The sequence below is a fragment of the Drosophila willistoni genome (genome assembly GCF_018902025.1).
Source record: "Drosophila willistoni isolate 14030-0811.24 chromosome XL unlocalized genomic scaffold, UCI_dwil_1.1 Seg142, whole genome shotgun sequence".
Lineage (NCBI taxonomy): Eukaryota > Metazoa > Arthropoda > Insecta > Diptera > Drosophilidae > Drosophila > Drosophila willistoni.
In genome coordinates, this window is record NW_025814053.1 from 9,171,489 (window position 1) to 9,188,587 (window position 17,099).

Consider the following 17,099-nt stretch of genomic DNA (forward strand, 5'->3'; position numbering starts at 1 on the left):
TAGGAAAAATATTTCAAGATAATTCCTACAATTGTCCATATACATATAAAACTCAAAAGTTATAACCATTTTCTCCATTTCATGAGCTTCCATTTTGTTAGGTCCAAGGCAGAAAGATGGGTTAGGCGAAAAACTGAAATTCGAAATCCGATATTCTCACCTGAGTTTTAATTCAATCTTTTGTTTTTCAATAAAAAGAAACCCCATGGAAAAAGTATATACAAGTATATCAGATGATCGTACCATTTAAATGCAAAAACGATAAATAAGAAAAAACAATACAATATATAAAAACCAAAAAAACTAAACAAAAGTCTGGAAAAATAAAATGGAATGTGGAAAAGTATGGTTAGTAACTGTAGCTAGCAAAAAGAGGAAAGTCTTGATGAATAGATATTTAAGCGAGAAGACATGATGATGATAATAATAATGATGAGGCAGAGGAAAAGAGAGAAGAGCAGCAGCGGGAGTAATGACTAGAAGACTAGAAAGAGGATAAGGAAGAAAGAATATGTGTAGAAATGATAATAGAAATGCTGATTTTCCTTTTGTTGTTAGTGGTGATAAAGTTATATGCTGATGTTACTATATAAGGTTTTCGTGGGTCTGAGTGGGTTAAGTTGGGATCGGGTTTTTGGGTTGATTGAAATAGAAACATTGTGACAGCAACCAAAATATAAAAACCAAAAAAAAAAACAAAACAAAAATATACATACATATATATATGTTTCAAAGCAAAGCAAAATATAAAAAAAATATAAAAAAACAAAACAAAGAAACAAAGACAAACAATAAATGAGGAAAATGATACACAAAGTGAATGAGGGTTATTTTTCTATATTTTTTTTACTTTTTCATAGTCATAGAATAACAAATTTTGCAAAGATAAACATAAGAAAACAAAAAAAAAAACACATGAACGGAGAAACAAGAATATGAAATACTAACCAAAAGCAAAAATATTAATAAACAACAACAATTTTAAGAGGCCACTGGAAAAAAAAACTAATTAATAAAAACAAAGTCCATAAATCTAATATTTGACAAACAAATTTAAGAACAAAACAATTTTTTCGGCTAAACAGATCGTTTTTAGAATATGCACTCAAACAAACACACACACACACACACTATACACACTCATAAATATACACATACATACATAAATGAAGATTTTTTAGAGCAGCATTAAAAATATTGTTTAATTATTCAGAAACGATTTGATAATGTTGTTTCTGCTAGCAGTAACTTGGAAAACTATTCTCCAAAATACTGAAATTAAGAAAATTTCCTTAAATATATTTTGGTTTCGCTTTTTATACAAAACAAAAAAAAAACAACATAAAAACAAGCATTAAGACCGATAACTGGCTACCGTCCAGTCTACAAAATAAAACAAAAAACAAAAAAAGTGAAGTAATCAATCAATTTATTAAGCAACCGAAAACATTTACGATCTAAATATAATACAGCAATAACAACAACAGCAGCAACAACAAACAAAAAATAAAATGAAACATATACTAAGCGCGCAAGAAATGAAAATTTCTTTAATTTGATTTTTTTTTTTTTTGAAAGCGAACATTTTCCACATAATATCACATTTCCAATCAGTGATAAGGAAAAGGATGAAAAGTTTTTAAAACAAAAAAAAAAAAGAACCAAAAAAACAACTATAAAAATTTTAAAATTTTTGAACAGAATAACAAAACAACGGAAAATACACAAAAAGTTACACTTACACTCCACACATACATACGTACATATATTGAAATATATGTATATACAAACATCTGAAGAATATATAAATTAAAATTTAAAAAGAAATATGCAAATTTTGCTTACATGTATAATGTATACATACATACATTTACATATGTACATCATTATATGCAGGTAGCATGCGTACATTTTTCAAAAATCTCCCAAACAAAAAGAAAACAAAAACAAAGTAAATTTATGAAATTTTCGAAAGTATGTTAAATGGATATATATATATATGTATAATGATATATATATTTATATATATGTGACACAATGGTAAAAGGACAGTAATAAAGAAAGATGATCCTGTTTAAAATCAGTTCGATCAATAATAACTCTTAACTTGTTGCAAGGAAGTTATGAATACCTTAAAGGGCATTAAATTATCTGTGTCTTTGGCATATATACATACATATATTTACATACTTAGATTTATCTAAATTTGTTTGAAATGTTTGCGTTTATTGATTTTTATTGTTACATTCTTCGTTTCTTTTTTGTGGTCTCCCCCCATTGCCTTATCCAATACAAAAAGAAAAACAAAACAAACAAAAGAAACTAATATTATTGAGCATACCTTATATACTTACACACATATATAAAAATAAAAAAAAAAACAACAACACAGTATGTATGTATGTATATCTAAGAGAAACAAAATGAAAAATTGATATAACAACAAAAACAAAACCAAAAAAAAAAAAAAGAAAAATTGTCTGTTGAATTTGCTATATGAATTTGCTTTTACTTATTAGCAGCTTCGATTTAAATCAAATATACATATTACAAAATATAATGGATAAATATATATGTACATATATACATACACACATATGTATGTATATACATACATATATAAATATTTATTTGCATATATCTATATATATGACCACTATATAATCATTAGTAAAACCAAAGAAGAGATAAAAAAAACCCCCAAGAGAAGAAAAGCAAACTTCATTGGACATGAGCAAACAAAGAAAAAAGCTTGGGAAAAAATCGAAAATCGAAAAACGGAATACGTATGCTAGCACAAAGAGAAATCTTTAAACAATTGCAAACAAAAACTATACAAAAAATGCAACAAAAACAAAAAAAAATCAGTATATATATATATATATATATCTCTATGTGTATTACAATTTTACGAAAAACAAAAAATGAAAATCGTCAAATCAAGCTTATCTCCAGAACTATTTCCGAAAAGAAACAAAAAATCTGAAAAATTATAATAAAAATATTTATGTGAAACACTAAATAAAACAATTGACTTTTATTACACCCTAAGCGAATCCAAGCGAATAAATAAAAGTATAAAATTGGGTGAAGTATGCCCCTTAAATTATGCAACAGGCAGGCCAAGAACTTAATTAACGATCCTTTAATTCATGAAGCTCTATTCTATGTCAAATTTGGTAGTATTCAAAAAATTGATGTCTTTATTTGCCATTTAGAGTAATGTCTTTAAATCTGCATTAAAATCTCGAAAGCGAAACTAGGAATTTTCTTTGGGAATCATTTTTGACCAATTTTGACTCATGTTCTAACGTTTACATTGAAAAGTAACTCTTTATTTGCATTATGAACCCCAAAATTTGTTTATATTTAGGTTGTTGGATTCCAATAGGCCCGGTGCCGGGTGAATCTGGCACTGGTGACTTTTCCCCTTGTGTCTATTGCTAAGATCAGGTCACTTTTAATTCACTTTTAATACTTTTAACCACTGCATATTTACATACTTACATATTTTCATTTTTAAGGAAGTTAATTTACACACAAATTCTCTACACATTTTTGAGCAAGGCAATGGATGATGTGTTTATTTATCCTTCTATTAATATCATCTACAAGGCTAGACGTACCATCTGCTACTACTTCTAAGGAAAACCAAAAGGTATTTGCCGCCGCACCTTTTGTTGGCCTTGTCACCGAAAGATGTATGTACCGACTTAGTGCCAAGTCAGCATTGCTTGTTGACCTTGACGTTTACACTAAATGGAATTAATTAATAATGATTGATGTGTGGTTATTAATGCTAAAGTCCTTGGTGTCCTGCTGCCGCCTTAGCTACCGCCAGCTAACAGTTATCGGCCAACACTTGGTAAGTCGGAACCGGGAACCTGGTCACCGTTCGCACTTTTTTTGGTCAACAATTTGGCATCTCAGCATTTATGCTCACACCAAATGTATTATATCAGTTATAGATTATGATAATTGAGCTAATTGGCAATTATCTAGATTTTGATCAATGCAGATAACATTATCAGAGTGTGTACACAGTGAACTATGTGAAAAGTCGTTTCTTCTTCATAAATTCACTTCAGTTGTAATAATTACTTTTCTAACCCAATGCGTATTATATAAATACTTGATTCCGGTTTTAACAATCTTAGCACTTACAATATAATTGCAAATTCGTTTAAAACGAGTGTCTACTGTGCCATAACTCAGACTATTCTCTGAATATTCAGGAAGATAATGCTCTAATTTGTTATATAGTTACACATATATAATATTATTATAGATTAAGACCTACTAAGTGCATATGTTCTTAATCAAATAACCAACTAATAATACAAGAAATGTTTAAAGAAGAAAGACAAAATCAGCTACAACATATTTACACAATTTTTGAATCATAGCTACAGAAGGGTATTGCTGTAGAAGGGTATTTGAAAGTCCTTATTCCACATATCTATGTCAAATTTCCTCTCTCTAATCCGCAAATGAATATATATTTGTCTATTTCCCATTAAATTCAGTTTGCCATTCAACATGGACATATTGGAGGCATTAAGGCCAGTGCATCGGGTCTATCAGGTATGCAATTTGTGGCACTGGCATCTAAATTCCCATGACGGTCAATTGCAACACTTTCGCTGGCTGGAGATTTACAGTTGGACGGTTCTTGTGGCGGCCACTAGTTTCGCCGCCTACGGGCTCTTTGATAACACCCAGCTGACCAAGGTTATGGAAGTGGGCACTGCAGCCAGTATATCGAATATCGGGCACACTGTTGACTATATACAGCTGGTGGGCATACGTGTGGCCCACGCCGGAGCACTACTAGAGACACTGTGGCAACGACAGGCCCAACAAAATTTCTACACAGAACTGCATGAAATTGACCATCAGTTCAGCAAAGCTCTTAACATCAATGTTGTTAATAATCAGTTCAGGCGTTGCTCAATTCGTCGAGCCATGTGGATGTTGGCTGGCTATATGCTAAGTCAAAGTTTCATTTTGGTTACCAAAATGTTGGGATCGGACCATCAATTTCCCATATATTGGCTGTATTATCTATTGCCCCTGCTTATATGCGGCATGAGATATTATCAAATATTTACAGCAGTTTTGATTATACGCGAACGACTTGAACTTTTGCTGCAAGTCCTTCAGACATTACGTTTGAGTGGCTCGAGCGATCCTTTCGGAGTGGATTCAGATATTGGCAAACAGTGTATTGCGACCGAGATGAATATGCGAGCGGTGTCAGCTTCGTCTCTCAATCAATTGGTGGCTGTTCGACAACTCTATCAGCGCTTATGGACATTGGCAACATATTTGAATCGCTCCCATGGTCTATCCATGCTGCTGCAAGTGGGCAATGACTTCTTGGCTATTACCTCGAACTGTTATTGGATATTTCTAAATTTTCGCCAATTCGTTGCCTCGCCGTACGATTTCCTACAGATTGTGGCAAGCATTGTATGGTCGGCTCCCCATTTGGGCAACGTTTTGATATTGGCATTGATCTGCGAAAGAACCACACATTGTGTAAGTTTTGAGAAAATTATTGGTATCCTAAAGAGTTGGCTTTTTTCGTCAGTGTCGTGTCTGTCTATCTGTTTCTATGCAAACTATGCTCTCAGTGTTTAAGCTTTTGAAATTGAACCAGGAACCAGAACCTCTAGACATATATTTCGGATAAGGTCCAATCGAGAAATCAAAATAGCCCATTTATAATGTGAGAAAGCTTTTTTGCTATAAAGGAGAAACTGTAGAAATTTGTCAGCTAAACGATTTAGTCTAAAATAACGAGTCCTGCACGGAGTCTAAAGTTTGAAATTTCGTAGAGGGTCTGGAACACCTAGACCACCTGAATCGAACCGATCAAACAACTAAAGTTCGATCAACAATCAAAAATTCCGAGAGACATAGCTTACGTTTTTAGAAAGAACTTCTCTTTCTCGCAGTCTTATAGAGAAACCAAGCAACATAAAAGGCACAGCAAAAGTTTGCAATAATAATTTAAAATATGATAAAAAATATGTTTACTTATACATATGTGTACATATCTACCTTAAATACATAAAATACCAAAAAAAATATTCCTCAACCCAAAAACTTCAGGCTTCTCAGCGCGAGCTAGGAATTCGTTTTCCTATTGATAATTCTTGGTAGAATCCGAATATGGTGGACAATTTTTTGTCCCTCCCTAATATAAATATTCGAATCACCGAAAAAGTGCAAAGTTTGGCGTAGCCAAATTTGAATAATTTTATGTTTTCTTGGTTTTTTTTCAGGCAACACGTTTAGCCCTAAGTCTTCATCAGATTAACGTTGACTTGCACAATGAAAGTCACAATGCATTGGTAGGTGGAGCCCGTCTTATAATAATTTGTTATATAATTATAAATTATTTGTTCAGATCACACAATTCTCGCTACAATTGCTACATCAGAGATTGCGTTTTAGTGCCGCTGGCTTCTTTAATGTCGACTGCACATTACTCTACACGGTGAGTCTAAAATGAATGCAAAGGAATTTATTCGAAACTATTCTAGAACCATTGGGATTTCATTTTTTTTGCAGATTGTGGGAGCCACAACCACATATTTAATCATATTGATACAATTTCATATGAGCGAAACTAATTTAGAGAACGAGCGATCATTGAATGGTGATTAATTTGTGAATATTTCTATGAATATCGACTTATATTTTAACATAAACATTTAATGTGCTATTAAAACCATGGCATGTGCTATATATAATTTCCAATTTTCTTCCACATTTTATTTTTACAAGTGACAAGTTTCTCTTAAAAATTTTCCTGAATTTCGCGTCACGATTAATGAAACACAACACAGTCCGTATACGTAATTTTTGAAGAAGTAATTGGAGCTAATGCGACATACCGTGCGTATACGTAATTTTTGAAAAAGTAATGGGAGTTAATGCGACATAGAGTTTCATTGCTTCAAGTAATTATAAATAATATACGCCAATTTCGAGACTATACAAATGTCAATCGAAGAAATAAACAATTTTATTAAAATCTGTTAAGAGAAATGTATTTACTTACAACTAGTTATGTACGTACATATTGATATGTATACATACATCCATTTAAATTTTAACTAGTCATAAGAGTCATTTTTCGATTTCATTCATTTTATACGTATATCGGAGAGAACGCAGTACTTTATACAATCATCAAACGGCTGACCTTGAGCATCACGACAGACCAGACACCACTGAATACCATGTGCATCTAAATAATCCAATGAAGTTAGCAACTTTTTTGCAGCATAGCGAGCCCTTTGTAAAGCGCCCGGACGACGCAATGCGAACTCTTCCAAGGCATTCTTGACCCAGTCAATCAATTTTTGGACATCCTGTGGCAGAATACGAAAAAAACTAGCCGGATATCCATGAGTGAGAAAATCCCTTAGACCCTGTCCGCAAAGCAAAAGATGCAACAGAGTGCCTATGGAGCGAAGGAGGATACCAAAACTTGTAACATTCATCCTGGATACACAGACTTCGTTTAAAATGTTGCACAAGGTGGAGAGCTAACACATTAAGCAATTATTAAAACAGTTTTGTTTGTGTATAATTTTGATTGACTTACTTCACGATACTGATGGATGAGTATTTCAGTTTCTCCGCATTCATAAATTATGCTCCATAACAGGCAAACCGCTACTGCCTTTCCGATGGCACATTTGGTTGCTATATAGTTGGCAATGCCTAGCAAATGACTCGAATTCAAATGGTGTCCTGGTTGGAAATATTTTAATAGATTCTCTGTAAAATAATGCACCATCATGGGCTCTACGGTGGGCGCCAATTGGAATGATCGTCGCAGAAGAGTTGCTCTAGCCTTTTGTGTATGTTGGGTCTCATCGGGCAGTAGAAACAGCATGCTGCTCAATACTTGCATGGCAGCTAGCTCCTCGGTATTTAACAAATTACAGCTCAAAGTATAAAAAAATTCACAGCACTACAATGAGAATCACATGAAACACTCTTAACAATCCACTAAGAAAACTCTAAATGCATAGCATTGACTTACCTGACTTACTGGTAATTTTCCTAGTTGAGAGTGAACACGTTGATTTAATGGTGATTTCATTAAAATGCCCCAAAAACATCGCCAAGACAATAAACGGCTGCGTCCACGCATAAATAATTGCTCCATGGTCTTGATTTGAACGGGCTTCGCAGTGGTTAGAGACATTTGTATGAATCTTCAAGGGACCTCCGTCTAGTATAAACTTTCAATTTCGAATAGCGGAATCGTTTTGACATTTGTAGACATATACAAATCTCTATATATATTCGTTTGATCAGTGTTGTAAAATAAGCAAGGGTACGAAATGCACTTAAAGGCAACCTGAAACCTAGAGACGTCTTGACGTCGATTGGATCAACTCGAACGGATTGGCACCATAAACATAAATGTGACACCTATTATGTTTATATTATAGGAAATCAGAGAAATGAAAAGTATACAATACTGAAAAGAACTTTAGACTGAAATGCTTAAACCTAATACAACATGCTTTCTAATCTCCCAATCATCTAAAACAAAGTTGGCTTTAAAGTTTACAATTTCACTCAATTCGAAGGCATAAGACAAAAAAAATTCAAATGGTTAATAAAAATTTGATTTAAATTTATCTCAAACAAAACATAATTTTAAAAATAACTATATATGTACATAGTAATCATCTTATTTGGGCACGTAACGCTATATTGCTAGGAATCTCGATATTGTTGAGCCTCAGCAGTTTGACTAGATTACGCAGAAAGTCCTGCGAAACCTTGAGCTCATCGTCGGCCTCGAGTCGTTCAAACATATCCAAAGCGGCCTCATAGTTGTTTGACTTTACAAACTGGGACAGGAGCATATCATAGATGCGTTGTTCGTCAATTGTACGTTGGACACCACGAACACCTCGCGCCAAACGGAGAAGAGTACGCACTGCTCCCTCCTGGCCCAAGTGTTCACAGTTCTTTACCAATAGATCGTGATTAATGCGAAACTCTGGATTGATAACCAAGCGACGCAATTGATTCTCTGTACCGGATTCGGCCAAAGCCAAGAGTAATGCACTATTCATATTCGAAGCGCCATGAACTCGGCTAACTGTTGACGTGACCGCAGCCAAATGCTTTTGTGCCTGTTCTGCTGTTAGCCCTGGATAGCGAGCAAGTTCCTCGGCATTGCCATTGCCCAGGCGGACGAGCAGTGACAGCAACTCATACTGCAATGGTGTATGCTTGTGGTGGGTGGCCAAACGTTGAAATTCCGCCACAGCTGCATCCATATTTTTTCGGATTAGCCATTCGCGCACCACGGGACCCAATAGAGCATTGTGGGCCTGACAATAGCCAAGTTTCCGCATGAAATTGAATATCTCATATGTTAGATTTGGTTCCGATTCATTCGCATGGGGCAACTGAGCTACATTGTTTAGCAATTGCCAGACATTTTTGAGTACATAATCGCCCCCATTGATCTTATGTTGTTCGGCTCGTTGCTGGAGCAGCTCTTTGGCGACCTCCAACTGCTGGCCATGTACCAGAAGAGCAGCATAATCAATCAACTTATGCTCGTCGATTTGAAAGCCTGCATAGGGAAATAAGAATTGAAAAATGTTCGAAATATATTAAGCAGATTTTATGCTGATTCTTACCAGGATAGGTGGTCTGCAGTTGGTTGAGGCTTTTTTGGGCCTTCTGGAGATCTTTCCGCTTAATGTTTAAATCAAAAATGGACGCCAACATGCCAGGACTGGTCTGGACACCCAGAGCTTGACATTTAATTAATAGCTCTTGAGCTCGCTCCAGGCGATTATCTCTGACCGAAAGCTGCAGCAGGCGACGTAAGACGCCACGAGTATTCATCTGTTTGGCCTCCAATTCAATAAGATGGCATTCCAACTCATCGAGAGTCATGTCACGGGGATGTTTAATGAAACCACCAAGATGGATTGACGAATCTGCTGGCAACGACAATTGACTATTTTTCATCTTGTTTAATGTTTTGCCAAGGCTTTCCAATGATTGAGGATTCTTCTTAGAGCATTGTCGGGCAATGGCCATCAGAGATTCGGCTGCTGATGGCGATATTTGTAACTCCAGCCTTTGCATTTCATGTAAAAATCGCTGCAGCGAATCAAGATCCTGACGCAAACGTGACTGGGGTGAGCACATTTGCAGAAGAAGTAGTCCAACGAAATCCCCACTCCGTTCCGAAGAATGCTGTTGTAGAGCCTGGATCAATTTCGCAAAGATTTGAAAGCGTTTAGTTGCTCGAGCATGAACAGCCAAATTGGCCAAAGGTTGGAGTATTGGAACCAAATCTAGGCGGGTTGGATACAGCTCCAGCATATTTATGGTTGCATCAAACTCTTGTCTTTGGATAACTTGGGCCAACAGCGGACCCAAAACCTGAGATGGTTTCAGGCCCACTTCATTAAGCATTTGGATGCCCTCCACTGGCTGCTGGAGTGTCTGACAGAGATGCGGGAACACATATTGGTTAACTGTATCCTCATTACATTCCACTTTCATTAGCTGCATCTCTTTGAGAAGACTCAAGACCCCTTGCTCTCCCTGACTGCGATGCTGGCTGATTATCAATGGCCAAAAATAGTGTGGACGCAATTCCTCTCCCTCTGCACTTAACGCTTTCAGGCATTGCAAGGCCCATGCCGGTTGATGTGGACGACGCAAAGCCAACTCTGTGACCAAATGTAAAGCTCGAGGATTTTGACCCCGTTGTTTCAATTGCAATGCAAATTCCAAAGTCTTCTCCAATGGTATTCCCGAACGGAAACATTCTTGCAATATTAGAGCCGCATAGCCATCGACATTCTGATTCTCATTGAACTTGGGTGAGGGTAGCAGAGCCACAATTTCCATGACAACTTCGATTTCATTCTGATAGATCAATTGGATGCTTAGGCTACGCAATGCCTGGGGCATATCCAGACCATTTACATAATCACGTGGCAATAATTTAATCAATTGCTGTACAATATCTAAATTGATTTCCTTTGCCTTCAAAGCGCCCCGCAGCATCTGGACTATTTGTGGAGCAGTAAAATTCGTATTCTGCCTGAGAAGTTCTTTGGACTTGGCTGTTTCACCATTCTCGGCATAGCCCACAAACCGAATGGACTGCGTGATTGGATTATCTGTTGCTATGCCGGCGGCTCGCATGCTGGCCACTACGGATTCTGCTCCAGCTAGATTCCTTTGTCTGGCATTGCCCAAGAGAAGGGCATGGAAGTTCTTCTCAGTCAAGGGGAAATTTTTTTCTCTCATTTCGGTGAGTAGTTCGGTGGCCTGTCGCATATTTCCACTAGCACAAGCCACATCCAGTAGGGCGCTATAGAGGGCGGCATCCGGCGGGCCATTGAACACAGCAATTTCGGCCAGCAGAGATCGATGATCTGCTAGCTTAAGTTGGTTCTGTTGTCTAACTTGCAACTGGGTATGGTAATGGCTGAGAGTCGGTTGGGACACTTTTACTAATTGCTTCCAAATGCGCTGATAGAGCTCCATTCGCTCTTGGGCACTCTGGGCGGGCATTAGTTCAGGCACACAGGCGCCTAGCAGGAAATGCAACTGGCCTGCATTAAGTGATGACTGCTGCGAGGTGGTGGTGGACTCCAATTGTTCGAGCAATCGCACGCACTGATCATAATTCAGCAAACTGTGCTGCTGATAGTAGGCCTCCAATTTGGTCCATTGCTCCTCAAGACTAATCGGTGTCGCGGAAGAATTGTTACTGGCGGTAGGACGGGTTCTCTTCTCCCTTGTGCTAGCTGTGCCAGATCTCGCCGAGCTACTAAGCTGCAGCTGTTGAGGCAACGGACTTGGCTTAATTGCATAACGCCAACGAGAACTTGGAACAGGCCATGTTACAGCCGCATTTCGAAGATTCCGGCCTGACCAATGTACACATAAAGCTTGTAATAGACGAGCCCGCTGCATCGGATCTTATGGAATTGATGATGAAACCAAGTGGAAGAAGGGCGGGCTGGTTCCAGTTGAAGCAAAATAAGAACAATCACAACAACAACGCAACACGAGCCGGCAAAAGAACAGCTGATTAGCGATGGTAAAGAACGTGCACCAATATCGATAACTCTACCAAAAACAAAACAAAAAAACCTATCGATACGTTATTCATTTTAAATAAATATTTATTTATTTTAGAATTTAAAAAGTAACAAACTAACTAACTAACTAACTACAAACTAAGTAGCTAGACCCGGAATTCGTTGGGGTTAATCTGGGGAATAACCCAAAACACATTGAACATATAGTTTTTCAATTGCTTTAGCAACGCGCCCCTGTCTCGGTGGCAGAGAAATCTAATCAGGTGAATTAGCATTAAACTAGCAATACATATGTATTAATGTATATACATATATGTACATATCTGCATATGTATTTCTTCTAAATGCGACTCAATGTAAACTCACAATTATTAAACGGCGCACAGCCCAGACATACAGACCTAAGAATCCAGTAGTTTGTGATCGAGATTGAGAATAATGGCCGATAAGCAAGATAAGGATATATTGCGGCCATTAAACGACAGCGAAGTGGATGAGCTGCTACAGCTTTATCTATCAAAATACGGTCCACTCAATTTTCATTATCTTCTCTTTTACAATCAACGGAAGTGGGATAGACAGCTAGAAAAGGCGGGTATATCTGCAACCGATCCATCGTTTATATCATTAAGGAAAACATTTTACACACATCGCAACGGGGATTTTCGTCAATACGGCACCTACGTGAGCTTACATCGCGACGTAGTTCAAAGCGTTTCCTTCTTCACATGGCAACCAAATGAAATCGAGCTCTTTGAATGTCTGCAGCAGACGCAGCGCATCGAATGGCGTCAGGGCGCTTTGCTAACGAACGTGGATCCTGACTATTGTGATCGCATCAAATCCCTGGCATTGCAGCGTGGTGCTCCGGTATTACATCCACGGCAATGCTATGGAATGGTATTGGACCACCAGCAAGCTGTGGCAGTCCAGGTGCCAGAACTTTTAACCGACTTTGAATTGCGGCCCCTAGTCGATGAGGATGCCCAAGCGGTGCACAGCATTTGGCCCAATAAGGGCGAAGGATCTCTCGACTATCTCAAGGCTCTAATCAAATTTAATCGCACACTCGGCGCCTGTCGCAGTGACACGGGCGAACTTATCGCTTGGATCTTTCAAAACGATTTCTCTGGCCTGGGGTAGGTCTTATCATTCATTTCAAATTTAACTTAATCTCACCTGGATGTACATATATTTAGCATGCTTCAGGTATTACCAAAGGCGGAGAGACGTGGTCTGGGTGGTCTACTGGCAGCAGCTATGACCCGATTAATAGCCAAAACTGAGAAGGTAACCGTAACCGCATGGATTGTATCGAATAATTTTCGTTCTGAGGCATTGCTCCGGCGTATTGGCTATCGGCAGTCAATTATGAATGAATGGATCAAACTAGAACCGGCTAGTTAGTTAAAAATGAAGCCTTAATAACATATTTGGCATTTTGGATTTGGTTTGTTTTAAGTGAATAGTTCTTATGTGGTAACAAAAATACAAATGGATTTCAATTGGTCGAGTACATCTGCAAATTCCTCTAGTACATACAATTTATTTAATATTATTTTATCCCTCGATTTACACGGTAATAGATTTGGAAAACAACACGTTGTATCTGCATCAAATTCCATTTCAAAAAAGCAAAAAATTTATGTTAGAATTATAAAATTAATGAGATTAGATAACTAACTTTGTTGTTTCTTATAAATATTTTTAAAAATATGCATAAATTCTTGAATTTATATAATTTTTCGTCCGAAACGCATTTGCCATGTATATGGTGGAAAAAGGTTTGATTCTTATATCATGAAAATGAAATAATAAATTGGGCAATATTTTCAAAAAAAAAAAATAAAGAACACTAATATCCATCAAATAGATATAGTTTCGTTGGGCAATTGCATGATCTACTTGTAGAATTAGAATGTTGATTAAAAGTAATTTGGTATTAAAAAATTCTTTTGTATGCGAACCGATGACTTCAAAAACTAGACTTCGAAAACTGAAAATTGAATTTTCTTTTCTAGAAATCAGACTTGATTACCATTTATGTGAACGTAATTTAGTCTAGGGTTAGACAAAGGTCGTAAGTACAAGTATTTTGTGAAGTTGTGATTTTCATTTGCTTTTATTTCTATGTATATACACATGGTCAACAGTTTTCGTTTTTTTGGGACAATTTGTGTTCTGATTTCCTACATACATTTCTATATATATATATTATGTGTGTGTGTGTTTGAATACAATCTGCGGCTTAAAATATTAAACAAAATTATGCCTGCAATTATACTTATTTACAAAAAACACACACAAGTCACGCCACAAAACTAGAAACAAACAATTTTAAACAAAACTTAGACCAAAAAGGAAAAAAGGGTCGGAGAAACCGCAGTTAATAGTAATAATAATACCCCTGATATTTAAACGGGATTGATTCGAACTGAGTTAATTTGAAAAAGATGATGTGCCAACTAAATAAAATATGCATCTGATGCTTCTATTTGCCTTTTGTTTTGTTGTTATTTTTCTGCTGTATATAGTCGTCCACTTAAAAAAATAGCGTGAAGCTATATAAAACATATATACGTATATATATACAATTTGGCAGACAGATGGACTTTACAGATGCTAATCAAGAACATTTACATATATATATATAAATTATATATACAATTTGCTTACAAATACAGGGGTACAGAAGTGAAAAAAAGAACATTAACTAATTTACAAAACGAATTACATAGTAAATTTAGGGGCAGGCAACAAATAGGACCATGGAATTCAAAAAATATACTGAAGAGAGATTTAGAGAGCACAAAGCAAGGCAATAGATGTAAAAAGAACGCTACAAAACTTAATATCAATTGATAACACAATCCTAAATGAGACAGATACATATAGAAACTGTCTCTTTCGCTCGCTTGCATGTACATTTCGCTAACTAAATTAACTAAACAAAAAGAAGCCTTGTGGCTGCTGTTCCATTTGGCAAACTGCTACCATTAGCCAAAAGGCTGTTTGTGCCTCCATTTGACATTTTGTTGGTTGTTGTTGTAACGCTCGTGTTACCATTTCCTCCATTCATTACGCCACGATAATAGGAGTCCATCTTAGTGTGCTGCTGCTGCTGTAGCGGCGTATACTTAATATTATTGCTTTTCGCTGATAACGGCAACGTTGGTGGATCCCTTTGCCTTGTGATCTGTTTCGCTCGATTGTAGCACAGCACTCCGACAATTGCTAACGTCATGCCAACACAATTTACCCAGGTTACGGGATTGCCCAATATTAGCAACGAGACGGCTATCACAAAGATGCGTTTCGATGCACTGGCTACCGCATAGGTGAGCGGTGTCACCAGCGATAAGACACTGAAGGCAATTATATTTTGTAACCAATTTAGTACACCATCGGTGAACAGCAGGGCAATCACACGATAGTCAAGATTTTTCTGCAAACCAAATGAGAATTGAGATCTTATCAGTATGTATCATAGATGTAATCAATACACAAAACACTTAGCTAATTAATATTTAATAACAAAAAAAAAAAGAATTTTTAAAGGCAAAGAATTTTCTATTAGTTGGTAAGAGAGAGATTATAACTAATTGTATTTTATAGAATATATCTATCCGCTGCCAATCAGTTTGTTTGGTAGCACTTTGTTTATTACGAAACAAAGATAAAGTTTTAAATTAAACCGCATTCCCGTTTGGCGATTAAAAAACAACCCGACTAATACCCATAAGATAGCGATTGATGCATACTAGTCTAATGATTTGTCTACTTACTATAGCGGTATGGCGAAAGACAGCTAAGCTATCCATATATAGCCAAATGGGCAAGAATATGATGAGTGATAAACGTCCAAGCAAATGTAGCAAACGTAAATGATGGATATTTGTGTCCTTGAGAACCTAGAAATGATAAGACGAAATTAGATACAGATAAAAGATCTGGAGGAAAGAAAGGGGGGGAAAGAGACGAACCTTCTTAGAGAAAATATTCTGCATGGAGAAGCCCATGGTGGAGATAAGGGCACTGATCAGGCCCATCATATCGAATGAGATTTCCGTTACGGTAGCAATGCCAACTCCCGTTATAATGGGCAGCAAACTCAGGTACACAAGTGTTGGCTGTCTTTCGCCAAAAAATAGACGGGTCAATATAACCGTAAATAGTGGCATTGTGGCCTTAACTGCAACAGAGAGAAAGAGATGGAGAGAAACAAGAAGAAAAAAATTTAACAATAGTTAACTTTATTTGGGCTTGCTGACGTGTTGCAAAGACACGGATCAACTTTTTGTTGACACAAGTGCGTCGATTTTGAGAGACTTGCCTGTATGAGCATATGACACTGGAACCTTCCACAATGATATATGTGATGTTACAGATGCCAGCAACTTGCCAATGGCCAATGGTACGATCAGGCGCCAATAATAGTCTCTTGGTATATCCTGATATTTACGTATGCGCCACAAATTGAAAAATGGCCCACTGTATAGGGTGATGCTGGTTAACTGCACCAGGGTGACGGTCATCGGGAAGGGGAATTCGTTGAGCACCATTTTACCAATTACATTGTTGCTGGACGAGATCACGTACCAGAATAGGCACATAAGCAAGACGACAGCAACATGCCGAGAGCCAGTTCGTTTGCCGCTTCCCAGCATATTGGCGTTCCTTGTCCTTGTTGATCTGGCCCTTTTTATGCTGTTTGGCAGTCGTCAGCGGGATGACACGCTTGCGTTATTGTTGACCTTTATGTTTTATTGCATCGCGTTCAGGTTGTTTTGCCCTGTTTGTGTTTCTTCGTATTTTAAAACAACACAACGTCGCGACGTTGCCCGTTTCCCCCTGTTTGTTTTCTACGTGTACGCACAGTGTGACCAAGTGCAGGTGCCCCGACTTATCGGTGATATCGATATGTCGATAAATGAGCAAATTGACTAAGCGAATTCATCGACTTATCGGGCC

The 17,099-nt window shown here is 37.0% G+C and overlaps 5 protein-coding genes across 5 annotated transcripts; 2 read left to right on the plus strand and 3 right to left on the minus strand.

Annotated features, from left to right (window-relative positions):
• The first annotated feature begins 4,539 nt into the window (after positions 1 to 4,539).
• LOC6644751 (putative gustatory receptor 2a) lies at positions 4,540 to 6,689 on the plus strand. The gene is made up of 4 exons (XM_002067221.2): positions 4,540 to 5,541; positions 6,291 to 6,359; positions 6,416 to 6,505; positions 6,580 to 6,689. Exons 1-4 carry the CDS (start codon positions 4,540 to 4,542, stop codon positions 6,673 to 6,675), a joined length of 1,257 nt encoding a protein of 418 aa, XP_002067257.1. The 3' UTR covers positions 6,676 to 6,689.
• Positions 6,690 to 7,014: 325 nt separating this feature from the next.
• On the minus strand, positions 7,015 to 8,497 carry LOC111518893. Its single transcript, XM_023177023.2, has 3 exons — positions 8,066 to 8,497; positions 7,622 to 7,993; positions 7,015 to 7,562 (listed from the first exon to the last, which is right to left on the minus strand). The coding sequence occupies exons 1-3, from the start codon at positions 8,228 to 8,230 to the stop codon at positions 7,158 to 7,160; spliced, it is 942 nt and encodes a 313-aa protein (XP_023032791.2). The 5' UTR covers positions 8,231 to 8,497; the 3' UTR covers positions 7,015 to 7,157.
• A 173-nt stretch (positions 8,498 to 8,670) lies between these two features.
• Positions 8,671 to 12,109, minus strand: LOC6644750 (leucine-rich PPR motif-containing protein, mitochondrial). Its single transcript, XM_002067220.4, has 2 exons — positions 9,693 to 12,109; positions 8,671 to 9,625 (listed from the first exon to the last, which is right to left on the minus strand). Exons 1-2 carry the CDS (start codon positions 11,998 to 12,000, stop codon positions 8,721 to 8,723), a joined length of 3,213 nt encoding a protein of 1,070 aa, XP_002067256.1. The 5' UTR covers positions 12,001 to 12,109; the 3' UTR covers positions 8,671 to 8,720.
• Positions 12,110 to 12,507: 398 nt separating this feature from the next.
• Positions 12,508 to 13,654, plus strand: LOC6644749. The gene is made up of 2 exons (XM_002067219.4): positions 12,508 to 13,267; positions 13,328 to 13,654. The coding sequence occupies exons 1-2, from the start codon at positions 12,567 to 12,569 to the stop codon at positions 13,533 to 13,535; spliced, it is 909 nt and encodes a 302-aa protein (XP_002067255.1). The 5' UTR covers positions 12,508 to 12,566; the 3' UTR covers positions 13,536 to 13,654.
• Positions 13,628 to 17,007, minus strand: LOC6644748 (solute carrier family 35 member E1 homolog). The gene is made up of 4 exons (XM_002067218.4): positions 16,462 to 17,007; positions 16,112 to 16,320; positions 15,914 to 16,039; positions 13,628 to 15,573 (listed from the first exon to the last, which is right to left on the minus strand). The coding sequence occupies exons 1-4, from the start codon at positions 16,793 to 16,795 to the stop codon at positions 15,073 to 15,075; spliced, it is 1,170 nt and encodes a 389-aa protein (XP_002067254.1). The 5' UTR covers positions 16,796 to 17,007; the 3' UTR covers positions 13,628 to 15,072.
• Between the last annotated feature and the right edge of the window lie 92 nt (positions 17,008 to 17,099).

What these genes read in the sequence shown, in the direction of transcription:
- LOC6644751 (XM_002067221.2), top strand. Translation starts at nt 4,540, where the DNA reads ATGGACATATTGGAGGCATTAAGGCCAGTGCATCGGGTCTATCAGGTA. An exon ending in GCGAAAGAACCACACATTGT is followed by an intron (nt 5,542 to 6,290) that starts GTAAGTTTTGAG and finishes GTTTTTTTTCAG; the next exon opens with GCAACACGTTTAGCCCTAAG. An exon ending in ATGAAAGTCACAATGCATTG is followed by an intron (nt 6,360 to 6,415) that starts GTAGGTGGAGCC and finishes TTATTTGTTCAG; the next exon opens with ATCACACAATTCTCGCTACA.
- LOC111518893 (XM_023177023.2), bottom strand. Translation starts at nt 8,230, where the DNA reads ATGTCTCTAACCACTGCGAAGCCCGTTCAAATCAAGACCATGGAGCAA. An exon ending in GAAAATTACCAGTAAGTCAG is followed by an intron (nt 7,994 to 8,065) that starts GTAAGTCAATGC and finishes TTCTCATTGTAG; the next exon opens with TGCTGTGAATTTTTTTATAC. An exon ending in TCATCCATCAGTATCGTGAA is followed by an intron (nt 7,563 to 7,621) that starts GTAAGTCAATCA and finishes TTAATGTGTTAG; the next exon opens with CTCTCCACCTTGTGCAACAT.
- LOC6644748 (XM_002067218.4), bottom strand. Translation starts at nt 16,795, where the DNA reads ATGCTGGGAAGCGGCAAACGAACTGGCTCTCGGCATGTTGCTGTCGTC. An exon ending in AGTGTCATATGCTCATACAG is followed by an intron (nt 16,321 to 16,461) that starts GCAAGTCTCTCA and finishes TCTCTGTTGCAG; the next exon opens with TTAAGGCCACAATGCCACTA. An exon ending in AGAATATTTTCTCTAAGAAG is followed by an intron (nt 16,040 to 16,111) that starts GTTCGTCTCTTT and finishes TATCATTTCTAG; the next exon opens with GTTCTCAAGGACACAAATAT.
- LOC6644750 (XM_002067220.4), bottom strand. Translation starts at nt 12,000, where the DNA reads ATGCAGCGGGCTCGTCTATTACAAGCTTTATGTGTACATTGGTCAGGC. An exon ending in ACTGCAGACCACCTATCCTG is followed by an intron (nt 9,626 to 9,692) that starts GTAAGAATCAGC and finishes TTCCCTATGCAG; the next exon opens with GCTTTCAAATCGACGAGCAT.
- LOC6644749 (XM_002067219.4), top strand. Translation starts at nt 12,567, where the DNA reads ATGGCCGATAAGCAAGATAAGGATATATTGCGGCCATTAAACGACAGC. An exon ending in AACGATTTCTCTGGCCTGGG is followed by an intron (nt 13,268 to 13,327) that starts GTAGGTCTTATC and finishes ACATATATTTAG; the next exon opens with CATGCTTCAGGTATTACCAA.